Source organism: Plodia interpunctella, chromosome 6 (assembly GCF_027563975.2).
Source record: "Plodia interpunctella isolate USDA-ARS_2022_Savannah chromosome 6, ilPloInte3.2, whole genome shotgun sequence".
NCBI classification, from domain to species: domain Eukaryota; kingdom Metazoa; phylum Arthropoda; class Insecta; order Lepidoptera; family Pyralidae; genus Plodia; species Plodia interpunctella.
Genome location: NC_071299.1, coordinates 10603061 through 10616025, shown reverse-complemented (window position 1 = coordinate 10616025; position 12965 = coordinate 10603061). Strand labels below are relative to the sequence as shown.

Sequence of the window (12965 nt, the reverse complement as noted above, 5' to 3'; positions counted from 1 at the left end):
AGTTGCTATAAACCTCCTATAGTTCTCCTATAGTTATAATAATAATATTAATTGATTCCCAGATCCGACTAGAAGAAAGCACATGGCTCGGCGCCGCCCTGCTAATCCCCGGCGACGGATTTAGCGCCGAAGTGGTCCGCGGAGTGCCCCCGGGCTTAGCGGAGTTTGTGGCGCCCCTCCAGAGGGGGGGCCTCTGCCGCCTCGCGCACCAGCCGCACGCCGTCGGCGTGTGGACCGTGTACCTGGCCGGCTACGGCATGCCTCGGAGAACACCTGACCCCAGGGTCCAGGTGATACAGCTGCATAAGAACGCGAATGGAATGGGCCTCAGTATCGTTGCTGCCAAGGTTAGACCATTTAGTATTGAATACAAATATGTTTATTTAAAACTCACATATTTATACAGTTTTATAGCCTGTATTTTGTGTCCCACTGCTGGGCAAAGGCTTCTGTCTTCCAAAGGTATCTATCCTGAGCCATTTGTTGCCAACTACGCCGATACCTTTATACTTTTTACAGATAGTACCTACATGCTAAATATCCTTAAATTTTCATTTCTTGAAAAGGCATTCGATACGATCGTGATTGATTAAATGTTCACGAAAACTTGAATCATTATGATTAATCTCGCAATATGATTCTCAACCTAACAGGCCAACTCTTATCTGGCGTGTGATTTCCGCCCTACAATAGGATCACTCCATGCTCTTGTGTACGAGGTGACATATTTTTATAGCAAAGAAACCATGAGAAATTCTTCTATTTTAGTATATATTCCACGCGTTTACCAAATTTCATCGAAATCCAGTACATTTTTGATTTAGTAACGAACATCATTCGTTACATATATCTAACCATTTATCTTCTTCTTTTTTTCGCATTTAAAGCCCGTGCACACCGAATCGCTGATGCAATTTTGCTACTCGGCTTTGTAACGTGCATTCAATGTGCAAGTGCCTGCATTAAGTGCATGTATGGTTTTAGGGCGCGGGTCAGAGCAAGCTGGGCATTTACATAAAGTCAGTGGTGCCGGGCGGCGCCGCCGCGCTGGACGGCCGGCTGGCGGCCGGCGACCAGCTGCTGTCCGTCGACGGACAGTCGCTGCGCGGCATCACGCAGGAGAAGGTATGTCACACGCATCTACAGCTACCTGTACATCTATATCTCTCTTTGGTTCTCTCTCTCTATCGCATCATACAAAAAAAATACATAAATCGCTACATCGGTGTAATTGATCCGGCTCGAAGGACCACGCAAAATATTCAACTGGACACCTACATCTCTCTTTGGTTCTCTCTCTATCGCTTCAAATCAAAATAATACACAAAACTCTACATCGATATAACGGATTCGGCTCGAAGGACCATCCAATATATATCAAAAAATATATATGGATAGGTTCCACTGACGTTATGACACACGTTAATACACGAGACGTATACGTGCTCGAGAATGCTATACGTACGTACTTACGTACGTATAGTATTCTTGAGCACGTCAATTGAACGTCAGGCAGATTCGAAAAACAGTGAAATCTGCAAATTTTTAAGGTTCAAGCCACAGATACACTAGGGAACATTTGACGCGCAACATATCGTGCTTGCCTTTTCATTACAATTTGCATGAGTGAGATCGACTATGTGCTATTTCGCTCGAGTCGATGGTTATGCGTTATATAGAGTGACATGTTTCGCGTCAAATGTTGCCTAGTGTATTTGTAGCTTTATTGTTCGCTAAACCCGGACTTTACAGCCCGTAATGTAACCGATAATGAGAGAGAGGAAAGATTCCAATGTGAATGTGCTATCCTTATTTATACATTACTTTAAAAAAACAGGTAAATAATAGGTATTTTTTCCCGCTGTAGGCTGCGGAATACCTAGTACGAACGGGGCCGACAGTGACGTTAGAGATCGCCAAACAAGGCGCCGTGTTACACGGACTGGCGACCCTGCTGCACCAGCCCGCTACCACGCCGGAACATAAACCAGGTATTTTATTTATTTACGCCTTCTGTTTTGGTCGACTTAACAAACAAATAATATTAATTCAGACCAGTAGGCAGCTACAGTAATTGCCTCAGTTATTCACGTGTCATTTACAATTAAGAGGAACGTCTATTCTTCGTCTTCTCTCCCTCGATTCTATAGAAAGGGAGAGAAGACTTTTGTCCTTAATATTATTCGTACTCAATGTCTTTCTTTATTTAAAATGTAGAACAGATTCAAATGTATAGGTATTTGAAAAATCATTCTCATTTAGTAATCAAAATTTCATAGAAGTTAGCAGCCTGTTATAGAAAAACGAACTAAGTTTTTCAAAGTTGGAATAAAAGAGATTGGTCATGATATAATTAGTGAAAAACGTTTTCTTCCTAAATGCAAATTTCATCAAAAAAATACTATTAATCAAGCTTGAACTTGCTCTATAGTAATAGTATGTATTTTTCGTGATATCTATTTCTATAAAATGAGATCGCTAGACTTTACTGCCTGATTCCCAGCAGAAAATAACATTACTTTATTTGTATGTCATTTTACTTGCATCATTTATGTTGTTATAGTTCAATGAACTTGTAAAATGTATTAATGTAATATATTATTGTCTTCGCCGACACACCGGAGCCAATGAAAGCTCAATAATAACTTTTACTTTTTTTTGTATTCATGCAGTTTTGAAATTTTTAGATACATTGAAAAAAGTACGTAGGTAGACGCGCCAAATTTCAGAAGACGAAGTAAAAAATGTCGTGACGTTGACAGCTTTGACATTTAGGAAAATTAAAAAGTTAGCTAAGCTAGTGACACTGAAGCAATACAGCCAAAGGCCTAAACAATTATCATAATAAATAATGTATGTGTACTTAATATAAGAAGTTAGTAGTTTGTAGGTTCAGTTAGTCATTGACTTTGTAAAGTAAAACACTAAATTGTCGCGACCATACTTACCTAATATTGTGAGTTGAAACATGTCTATCAATTTTCTATCAAAAATAATCCCTCTTGGGGGACTGCAATGTATATTGAGAATTTGTATGGTACGGGTAAAGTAAAAACTTATTCAGAAATTAGACCTTCACAGACCCTTTTTTAAGTCAAATTTTTAATGATTATATAGTACTAGTTGTTGTTCGCAGCTCTCCCCGCGGTAGCATATATTTGATCCCGCATTATTAACTATGTCTATTCCAAATTTCAACAAAATCGTCACAACGGCTTAGTTTTGACAGACACAAACTTTCGCTTTGTCCGCGGCAAAGAGCATCTTTGTTTTAGTATACCTGGCATTATAGAGTTTAACGTCAGACGTTCTAGATTACCAAAAAATTTGTGAGAAATTCCAAAGCTACAAAATACTACGGAAACGGCGGCTTAGCTAGTTATCTGTATGTGCCATATTTACACTCAGCCGCTGCCACTTCTCCCGCCGCGGCCGGAAATATTTCCCTAAATACTTTTGCGGCGATAACGACGCGAGTGAACTCAGCCTTCATATTCTTCATATTCTCGCTCTCTTCTTTATTTATCAACTCTTAAAAATGACTTGAAACGATTGAACAAATTGCTGGTTCGACAGCATTATGTCTGCTCAGTATAAGTCATCCCATATTACCCGCTCAATATCATAAAATTCCAAACATGTAATTGTTTTTTCATTACTCCACTCCTGTGGTGGTATAGTCGTCCTGACTTCCGCGCGAAAAACCCACAATCGAGGGAGCGCCGGCAGCGGCAGTGACGTGAGCAGCGACAGCGCGAGTGACCTATTAACATACTCGTGCTGCCCCCTGGGGTGCTCACTTCCGAGCTGAGTGTAAATGTGGCTTTAGAGTCGGAGCTGGAGCTGGAGATAGAGTACGAGCACCGCGGACGGCGCAACTCGGGCACGTTCACGAACACACACCCCGCCATGCTGCGGCCCGCCTCGCCGCTCGCCGAGCTGGCAACCGCAGGCAAATATCCTAGCTGTCACGTGTGCCCTACACTGCTTCTTTTGTTTGTTTTCACACTAGGTGTTGCCCGGGGCTTCGATCCCGTTGGAATTTCGAGATAAAATGTAGACTATATAGCTTGAATGATGTACCTTTCTAATGGTGAAAGAATTTTTGAAATCGGTTCAGTAGTTTCGGAGATTACGCTCAAACATAAACTCATAAACTCACAAACGCTTGTCTCTTTATAATAATAGTATAGATTAAAGACCGAGCGACCTAGCAAGGACGCCGCCACAGATTTTTAGAAAAGCTGGACACAAGATTGAAATTGCAAATTTGTATTTTCGATCTTATGTATGTATGAATTCGGAGCACTGTGCGCCGCCACCGTAAAGCCACTTGCCACGCCTTGGCGACGAAACTTGTGCGTCTCAAAATCTTCACCTTCAATCTTCAGCCAACAAAATTGTAATACTTGTCGATAATGTTCCTGACTTCTTTTTAAATCTTGTATATTACAATTGATTATTAATTATCAATCATTGTTATTGTTAGTTTAGTTTTATTTGCGTCAGTATGTTTTAGTTTATCGCCTATCCGATTATTTTGCAGCTGTTCTGTATTTCTGTCTATCAGCTCAGAAAAAAAAAACATTGGACTGACATGCGTCCTCTTGCAGGCTACGGTCGGCGGCCATGCCACGACCGCTGCCAAATTCTCAGGGACGAATCAACAGAATCCAGTACAGACGATAGCGAAGACTTCACACCGCACTATCACGGCTCAATACCTCGACTCATCATAACGTTAGACAGAGAAAACAATCAACTCCACGACGACATGTCTCCCGACACGCCAGGCTGCCCTTTCGAACTCAAATGCGGTCCGCCCCAGCCGCCAAGACCTATACCGGTATTCACTTTTACGTGCGAAGACTTTGACGAACAACATCCCAGCAGTGATACTACCACTTACGACAGCCACGTCCCTCCAGAGGAGGATGTACCTCCGAAAGTTCCAGAACCACCAGCGAATTATGAGTCCAGTGAAAACGAGGTTATATGTCTACCGCCGCAAATGAAACCCATTGATACAAAATTAACTCTAGACTTATTCAATATGAGGCCAAGAGACGATTTTCATAGACGTCGATGCACTGGAATAGACGAGTGCGTAAGCGCGTGTGAATGCTGCAGAACGCCGCAACCTGAAACTCAATCCATACCATTCATTGACGAACCTAATTCTGAACCGGTGATATACGAAAACGACACCGTTTGCGATAAAGTAGCCACTCCCAAAATACGTCGAATATTGCCATCTCTTTCCCTTGATAAACCTGAAGAGAAGAAGACAGAGACCGCCGATGCTGTGTGCCAAACTCCTTGTTCTCCTATGGAAGAAACGAAACCTGTTCCTATTCCAGCGCCACGGAGATTAGATTTAAACGTAAACATACCGAGAGAAACGCAAAGAATAGATGGTATTCAATGCAGACTTAAAAGAGCGTTATTCAATATGTCTCAGTCGTACTCTAGTAAATCCGAAGACACAGATGGGGCCACGTATTCTACATCAGAATCTAACGAAGATACTGATAAAAGATTACCTGGACAAAAATCTCTAGCACATAATACACCAATTGAGTCAGGAGCTAAACAAATACTAGACAGTGTTGATAGAAAATCCTGGAAATCTCCTGATGAGTACAGACCGTCCTACGGGAAAGTCAAAGCCTTGGCGAAACATTTTAATGACATAAACCTCAGTTACAGCGTAATGAGTTACAAACGAAACTGCCAGTCTAGCCCGAACCTCAGCGCTCGCAACGAAAAGTCCTTTAAAATACTCGATAATGTCCATAGTACTAGTTTAGCCGATATTCAGTATGAGAGCAACAAAACTGATTTGAGTGAAGCTCGGGGAGGGAAAATGTCTGAAGAAGAAGTGAAAAGCATATTGATACAGTTGGAAGACTGGTCGAAATATGGCTCCAGAGGCAGCGAAGATACGCTCGCTCAGGGCAACGAATTCGAACTACCAAATCTACCCTCGGAAGACCACACCGATAATAATGCAGTCAACGGATACGTTTTCAATGAAATCGTCGACAAAAAGCCAAAAATAATCACTTTAGACAATATACGTATAAAGTCGACGCAATCAAGTTTCAATTCCGATCAAAAATCGAGTAATTCTGCCGAGAATCAGCCTTTGAGATCTCGTTTTAGAGCGCCACCTAGCGACGGATATTCTCTATTAGATGTATCGAATAGTTCTCGAAGGGAATCGTATTCGACAGTCGTCCAAAGTTGTCCGAACGTGAGCAGCGGGAGCGCACGCGGTCGCCGCGCATGCGCCGGCGGTAACTTACACCACAGCTGCCCGAGCCTCGCCCCCCGCCCCGCCGACAGTAAGACCGACCCCCATCCAGCATGATATAGGTGTGTCCTAGATCCTAGCACGGCGTCTCACGTATTGTCTTCACTATTATGTTACTTTTTTAGGTGCACTCGTCGTTGTTATTTATTATAGATGTATTAAGGTCTCTTTTTATTTATCCATGTTATACCTAGTTTATAAGATTACTCTGTAGTCGCCGCTTTGAGATTTATTTTTCAATGTTATGCCATTTCAAGTTATGATTATTTTAAGTGATACTTGGTTCACCATTCGTTACATTATTATTTAAAATTTTTGCCTTGTCTTGTTCAACGTTATAATTATTATTATCAATATTTTGCACAATGGTCATTAATTCACTGTATAAGGTACCCTAACTTGTACGTTATGTGTTCTTTAATTATTATTTTATTAGCACAGATTATCTCTTTATTCAAAACTTTCTTTATATATCTTAATAATAAGATTGGTAATATTACTAGATTTTTTTTTTTCAAATCGTATAATGTGTTCCAATATTCGTTCAAAACGTAAATTTTCACAAATTTCTGTAGACAAATTCATATTATTAGACCATCCACTTCACCATATCGGATTGAGTAAAGTTGTCCGTGTATCTATAGCCCCTGGTGCGGCGACGGGCGCGACAGCGCTGCGCAGGGCGTCGGAGCGGGACCTGCCGTCGCGGCTGGCGGCGGAGCCCGTCAAGCCTAGCAAGAGCACCCCGGCGCTGCATCAGCATCTCAATAGGTACTGTGAGACTGGCGGGACCAGAAAACATTGTAACAATAAATAATACTCAGTGTGTGAAACGGCGAAAACAAATAGCGAAATTACTCTATATTGTATATATGCTTTGTTTAATAATACCGAGAATAGTTAACTCTTAAACCAGAGGAGATCTGATAGATCTATTGTCCGTTTCAAATAAATTCTCCTTTCAAAATCATCTCATTCGGGATTGTAATTGTATTCTGGGGCGGAACCACACGCCGGAAAAATCTTAGTAAATTCGTCTCTCCTAATCATATGTCCCACTTAGATACTACTTTATAATTTGTCTCTATTTTATTTACATTTACAAATATAAAATACATGATTTTTGTTTCCTCAACAGCGCAACACTGAGCCCGACCCCGTCGGCCGCGACCGTGGGCCCAGCAGTGGGCACGGGCAGCGTGGGCAACGTGGGCATGGCCGCCAGCGCCGCATGGGCCGGCAAGTCCCGCAGCAGCCACAACCTGGCGCACGACGCCTTCTACCAGAACCTGCCCGGACACAACCACGCGCTGCAGGACCGGTGAGTGGGGGCCGGCAAGCGTCTGGAAAGTGGCGCTCTTATGAGATGGAATGAAAATATCATCCAAGCTACATCAAGATTATGCAATCATACCCAAATTTTATCTGTTGTTCCTTTAAAACTTATGATATTGCTAAGGCTGTGATCCCATTTTGTTCAAATCCAAATCATTTATTCAGAAATTAGACCTTCACAGAGGCACTTTTTCACGTCAAATTTTATATAGTAATTTCTCACAATATCTACAAACTATAATAACAATATATAATGTGTACTCTCACCAGATGGTCGTCGCTGCGTAGCTCCAACGGCAGCAACCGACCGCAGTCTGCGCATTACTCCGCGGGCGACCAGCAGCCGGACTCCCCGGTACACAGCCAGGTAACACGTCACGTCCGTCCGTCCGTCAGGCACGTCCCTGTGTCTTGCGGGGCAGACAGAGCCTAAACTCTCGAAACTCAAAGCTACGTTACATTTACTTATGTTCAAAGGCATGTTGCATGACCAGATACACACACAGTACTTGCCCAGTAATATCTTTCCTTCCTAAAAAGTAGGAGCCAATCCGGCGCAAACCCAGCTAGAAGATGGGTTTGTTGGAAAGAAACTGGGCGTAAACCCACCTCTGTACATGACTACCTACCGCAATCTAGTCGCAAGTAGTCGCCCACATACTAGTGAACTAAATAGTCCACCCACATACTAGTGAATTAACAGTCAACTAGTCTTCACCGAAATCAAGTGAAAACTACCAAACTGAAATCAGAATGTTATAGAAATTCATGGTTATATAATGGTTGGCTATTAGTTAACCAAGGTGTGTCCTTGTCCCAGATCGGGAGGTCGATCTCCCGTCTGGAGCCTATTGATAATAATAAAAAAATAAAATAAAAAATCTTGTTTTGTGGTCTTAGGCTAGTTTCATCACAGAAAATCAAATGATCCTATTCCTCTTGATCTATCTAACTGAATCAAAAACCCTGTAACCTATAATGAACAATTGGTAGCAGAACAAGCAAGCAATGAGCGCGCGCGCAGCCAAGCTGGCGGAGATGTCGGAGGAGGTGTCGCGGCGTCAGCAGCCCCCCCCCCACTACCAGCCCATACAGCAGAAACCCCCGCTGCTGCCGCACCACCATGTCGGACAACAGGTCATATTTCATTTCATTCTATTTACTGTAAGAAAGAATTGAAAAAATCTGGTTTATTTGGTTTGCAATCATAATATGTTTTAGTATACCTTTTGACCATGTACTTTAAAGTGTACTTACATTGTTATATTACTGATAAAAAATTATACATAAATTTATATTTCAAAAATGGTAAGCCCTTCTGGCATAATAGGGGCCAACACTGTTTAAATGAGTTTCTTTCGGCATTTCTTCACAGCAGTGGTCGTTCCGAAATGTTAGTAGTTTGTAGCTTTGGTAAATATCATTTAATTTAGAATATGACATGAAAAATGCCTGCCTAATTTCTGAATAAATGATTTGATTTTGATACATTGTTACCAATCAAATTACATAAAAAAACATTTATTACAATACGACCGTCTGTTATTAATTGAAGTTGAAACTGTTCAGGAACTCCATAAATAAAACAAATATACGAATGTTTCACTACGAAAACATTGGATTGCACTATACAATTAACTCTTCATTCGTTTTACTATTTTATCAAAATTATTTACTATTTATCTAAGATAAAATCTATAAATTTTTCATGTTTATTCTACAACCATTTACCATTGAGTTTTATTTTGAAATTTCCTTTACAAATAGAAAATCGTTGAGATTATCTTTCACCATCTCATTGTCATTCATCAAAATCTACATTGTAATTGAACGGTTCCTTTTTGAATGGATTCAAAACTAATCTGTACTCTATGAACTAAATAATACACATATAATTTATAATTTCCTTCAGGGCCCGATGAGTCCAACGCAGATGCACATGCATAACCAGCATTATGCGCAACAGGGCCCCATGTCACCTGGCCCAATGTCGCCGGGGCCCATGTCCCCGCTGTCCCCGGGCCAAGGACCCGCGGGCCCCAACATGCAACACTACCACAATCACAATCAAAATCCGCCTCAAAGGTATGCTTTTGTTAACTTTATATTACTTTACTACAAGTCGCAAATTTGGTTATGTTAGATAACACCCGTTGTCTTTGTCACACGTAAAAGATACGACTAATGATATGTAAAGTTTTGTAACATGCTGTGGGGAAACACAGGTATTATGACCAAATTTTGCTACTTTTTTAATTATGCTTTTTCGTAATGTTGTTTCCAAAACATTGATATTGTATATAAGGCTATATACTATGTACACACGAGTGTGAGTTATTACAACGAATATTTATTAATTACGTAATTTTCCTTCGAATCTAAAAGTTTGTTGTTGAAATTTATATTTTTTGAGAAGGAATTGAATATAGAGAAATTGAACATGTTAGAAAGTCGTGGTGTAACATGACCAAAAGATAAAGAGTGAAACATGTTTTGTTTCCCTCACAGGTACGAGTGGCACCAGGCCGGACCGCCTTCGCCGCAACGATCACAACCGCCCGTAGCTCCTAAACCACAGGTAATGCATTGATAGTACTTTGTAGCTTTTGTAAAATTTACTAATAATATATACATCAATATATCTAATATTTATGTATATATATTGATATCTATACATATAATAAAACTGTAAGTGGACTATTATCTTCACATAGGAGATATTAAAGAAAAATAATTATGTCTTTATGGAACTAATACAAGCCAAAACTATTTTTAAAGAATTTTTGTCTTTGTCTGTCTGTCTGTATGTTTCGCGTATCACGCAAAAACTATTAGAATGAATTTTCATACGGTTTCTACAGTTGTAAAGCGGAAGATCTAATTTAAAATCTGGTATAGGTTTCATCGCTATACGTTGCCTAGATCCCTAGATATCGATAATAAGTTGTGAGCGGGCGCACGAAATGAACACGGGCGAAGTTGTGGGCAAAACCCAGCTTGGAAGAAAAGGCTTTATTATTATTAAAACTAGCAACATTTTCCAGCAAAACATGAGACGACCGGAGACAGAGACGGACGACCGCGAGCTGGAGCAGGTGCAGCAGACGAACAACTTGCAGCACGCGCACGCCAACAACGCGCATCAGGCGAACAACTCCGTGCAACCAGACGATGGTGACATTTGTGTTGTTACAAACTTGTTTATTAATAGGCCTGTTATATTCGACAAAATTTAAAATGAATAAAAAATGTTTATTAATAGGCCTCTTATATTCGACAAAATGTAAAATGAATAAAAAATGTTTGCGTCACAAACGCCATTTTTGTAAAAAGTTTATTTTGTAACAATTTCAGTTTTATACATTCTGGATATTTTATTTCGACGAACGATTGAAATGTAATATTTGAGTTTAATCGTAACACAAGTGCCGTATTTCGAGCAAGTGAATATATAATAGTATAATTTGAACAGAGCGGTACGTAGCGAGCGCACTGGAGCCCCCCGCGGTGGCAGTGTACGGCGTGGGGGCAGCGGCGGGCGGGGGGGGGCGACCGGCGCCCGCGCACAACCCGTGGCAGCGCGAGGAGCGCGAGCGGCAGCTGGAGGCGCGGCGTCAGGCCAACCGCGCGCGCAGGTACTCACTGCGCTCGATAACATTTCTTCACTCGATTTTTGATTTCATTCATTTTGTCTCACTGTTACTCTTTACACTTCATTCAACTCATTTTAAACACCAGCCCTCTTATTGCAAAACATCGACTATTTTTAGTACTGGGATTAAATTCGATTTAAACCATAGACCAAATAATTATTACGCGAAAAAAGTATTACTTACTATATGTGTGGTACTATATGTGTGGTATGTATGTGTGGTGCTAAAGTTAAACCCGGGAGACCCGGGTTTATTGGACTAACTGTGATTTTGAGGTTAAATTACGATTTGTTGTGTTGATTTTTAAATGATGAACGTCGATGAGACGTTCACTGATTGCTGGTGGACTACGATACTCGTTCGAATCCAAAAGTTTATTGTCTCATTAAATATTTTGAATTAAAATCATAGATTAACATTGTGCTTGAAATGGACATATATTGGAACGACTATCAAAACTGCGATCAACATCCTTCCTTTCATTTACACACCAGCCCCCGAGGACAGTGGCCCCGGAGCTGGTGTGTAAATGCAATCCCCCGTGGCGTTTTCGCATCTGTCTTTACTGGGGGCACCGGGGGCACGGGGGATCGCAAGCGATCATTTTCAGCCCACATCAACTCAAAAATTTAATATTTCTAAGACCGGCTACACACACTCCGATTTAAGGGACTACAGAAAGGGTACACATACAGGTATTTAAAAGAAAAAGATGTAGGACGACCTTCCTTTTCTATTAAATACGTGCATTTCCTTCTTTAGACCTTAGATTGCCCGTGCGGCAGGTGTGTGAGTAGCCTGCCTAAGAAAGCATGTACCTATTTGACGCCCAACATTCCAGAGACGCGACGATAGCGCAGCTGCTGTCGCTGGGGGCCGCGCGCTCCGCCGTGCAGAGCCAGCAGCTGCGGGCGCTGCAGCTCGAGCGGGAGTTCGAGAGGAGAGCCACGCAGCACCAACAGGTATATCCAGTTTTTTTAGCTTCTTCTTAGCGTATCGACTCTACTCTCTATGAAAACTGTCACAGATATGCAAGTTCCTCACTCGGTCGAGTCGTGTGACACCACACTTCACATCTAACGGAACATTATCATTTCCGAGACCCCTTTTTTGTCCTTTCAGTCTCATACAATAAGGCTTAACTTATTATCCATTACCATATTATTGTGTAGTTTCTAATGTACAATACGTGGTTACAAGGTCATTGTTACTTTATGTTGAAGGAAGCAACAATTAAAGTTTAATAAAATCCAAATCTCTCTGGAAGATATTTACGTTATTCAGTCTTACTGATTAGTTATAAAACGAATATTGAAAAATGTTAAGTCGTTTCGTAAGTTATTTAACGATTGATAAAGAATGATGTATCAGGAGGACAACAACGCAGCGGAAGGCGTAGAGGCGCCGCCCTCGCCGCCGCCCTCCCCCGCCACGCACCCCCCGCCCAAGTCCATACTCAAGGTCAACACCAGGCAAGACGTCAACGGATATCCTCCAGAAATGGTAAGTTATATAAGAACTATTAAATATCTTACAGCAGTAGAATAACTTTAAAAAATGGACAGATATATATTTTTTAATTTAGAGCGTTTTTAAGCATTGTAGTCGTGGGGAATTTTGGGTGGGAACAACAAACGTTTATTCATGCTTCCATACAAATT

General features: G+C 41.1%; 1 protein-coding gene across 9 annotated transcripts in view; it reads left to right on the top strand.

Annotated features, from left to right (window-relative positions):
* Nucleotides 1-12965, top strand: part of cno (canoe) — a 107194-nt gene that overhangs the window by 89512 nt on the left and 4717 nt on the right. For 6 of the 9 annotated variants that reach the window (XM_053747142.1, XM_053747148.1, XM_053747144.1 and 3 more), the window contains 13 exons: nucleotides 63-347; nucleotides 985-1125; nucleotides 1868-1991; nucleotides 6961-7087; nucleotides 7455-7637; nucleotides 7922-8018; nucleotides 8645-8788; nucleotides 9564-9736; nucleotides 10160-10229; nucleotides 10696-10825; nucleotides 11124-11286; nucleotides 12146-12266; nucleotides 12676-12807. In XM_053747142.1, coding sequence (XP_053603117.1) covers nucleotides 63-347; nucleotides 985-1125; nucleotides 1868-1991; nucleotides 6961-7087; nucleotides 7455-7637; nucleotides 7922-8018; nucleotides 8645-8788; nucleotides 9564-9736; nucleotides 10160-10229; nucleotides 10696-10825; nucleotides 11124-11286; nucleotides 12146-12266; nucleotides 12676-12807 — 1890 coding nt within the window. Of the gene's footprint in view, nucleotides 1-62; nucleotides 348-984; nucleotides 1126-1867; nucleotides 1992-3829; nucleotides 3953-4613; nucleotides 6417-6960; nucleotides 7088-7454; nucleotides 7638-7921; nucleotides 8019-8644; nucleotides 8789-9563; nucleotides 9737-10159; nucleotides 10230-10695; nucleotides 10826-11123; nucleotides 11287-12145; nucleotides 12267-12675; nucleotides 12808-12965 lie in introns of those variants that run through there. The other 3 variants (XM_053747150.1, XM_053747146.1, XM_053747147.2) reach the window with 2 other exon arrangements.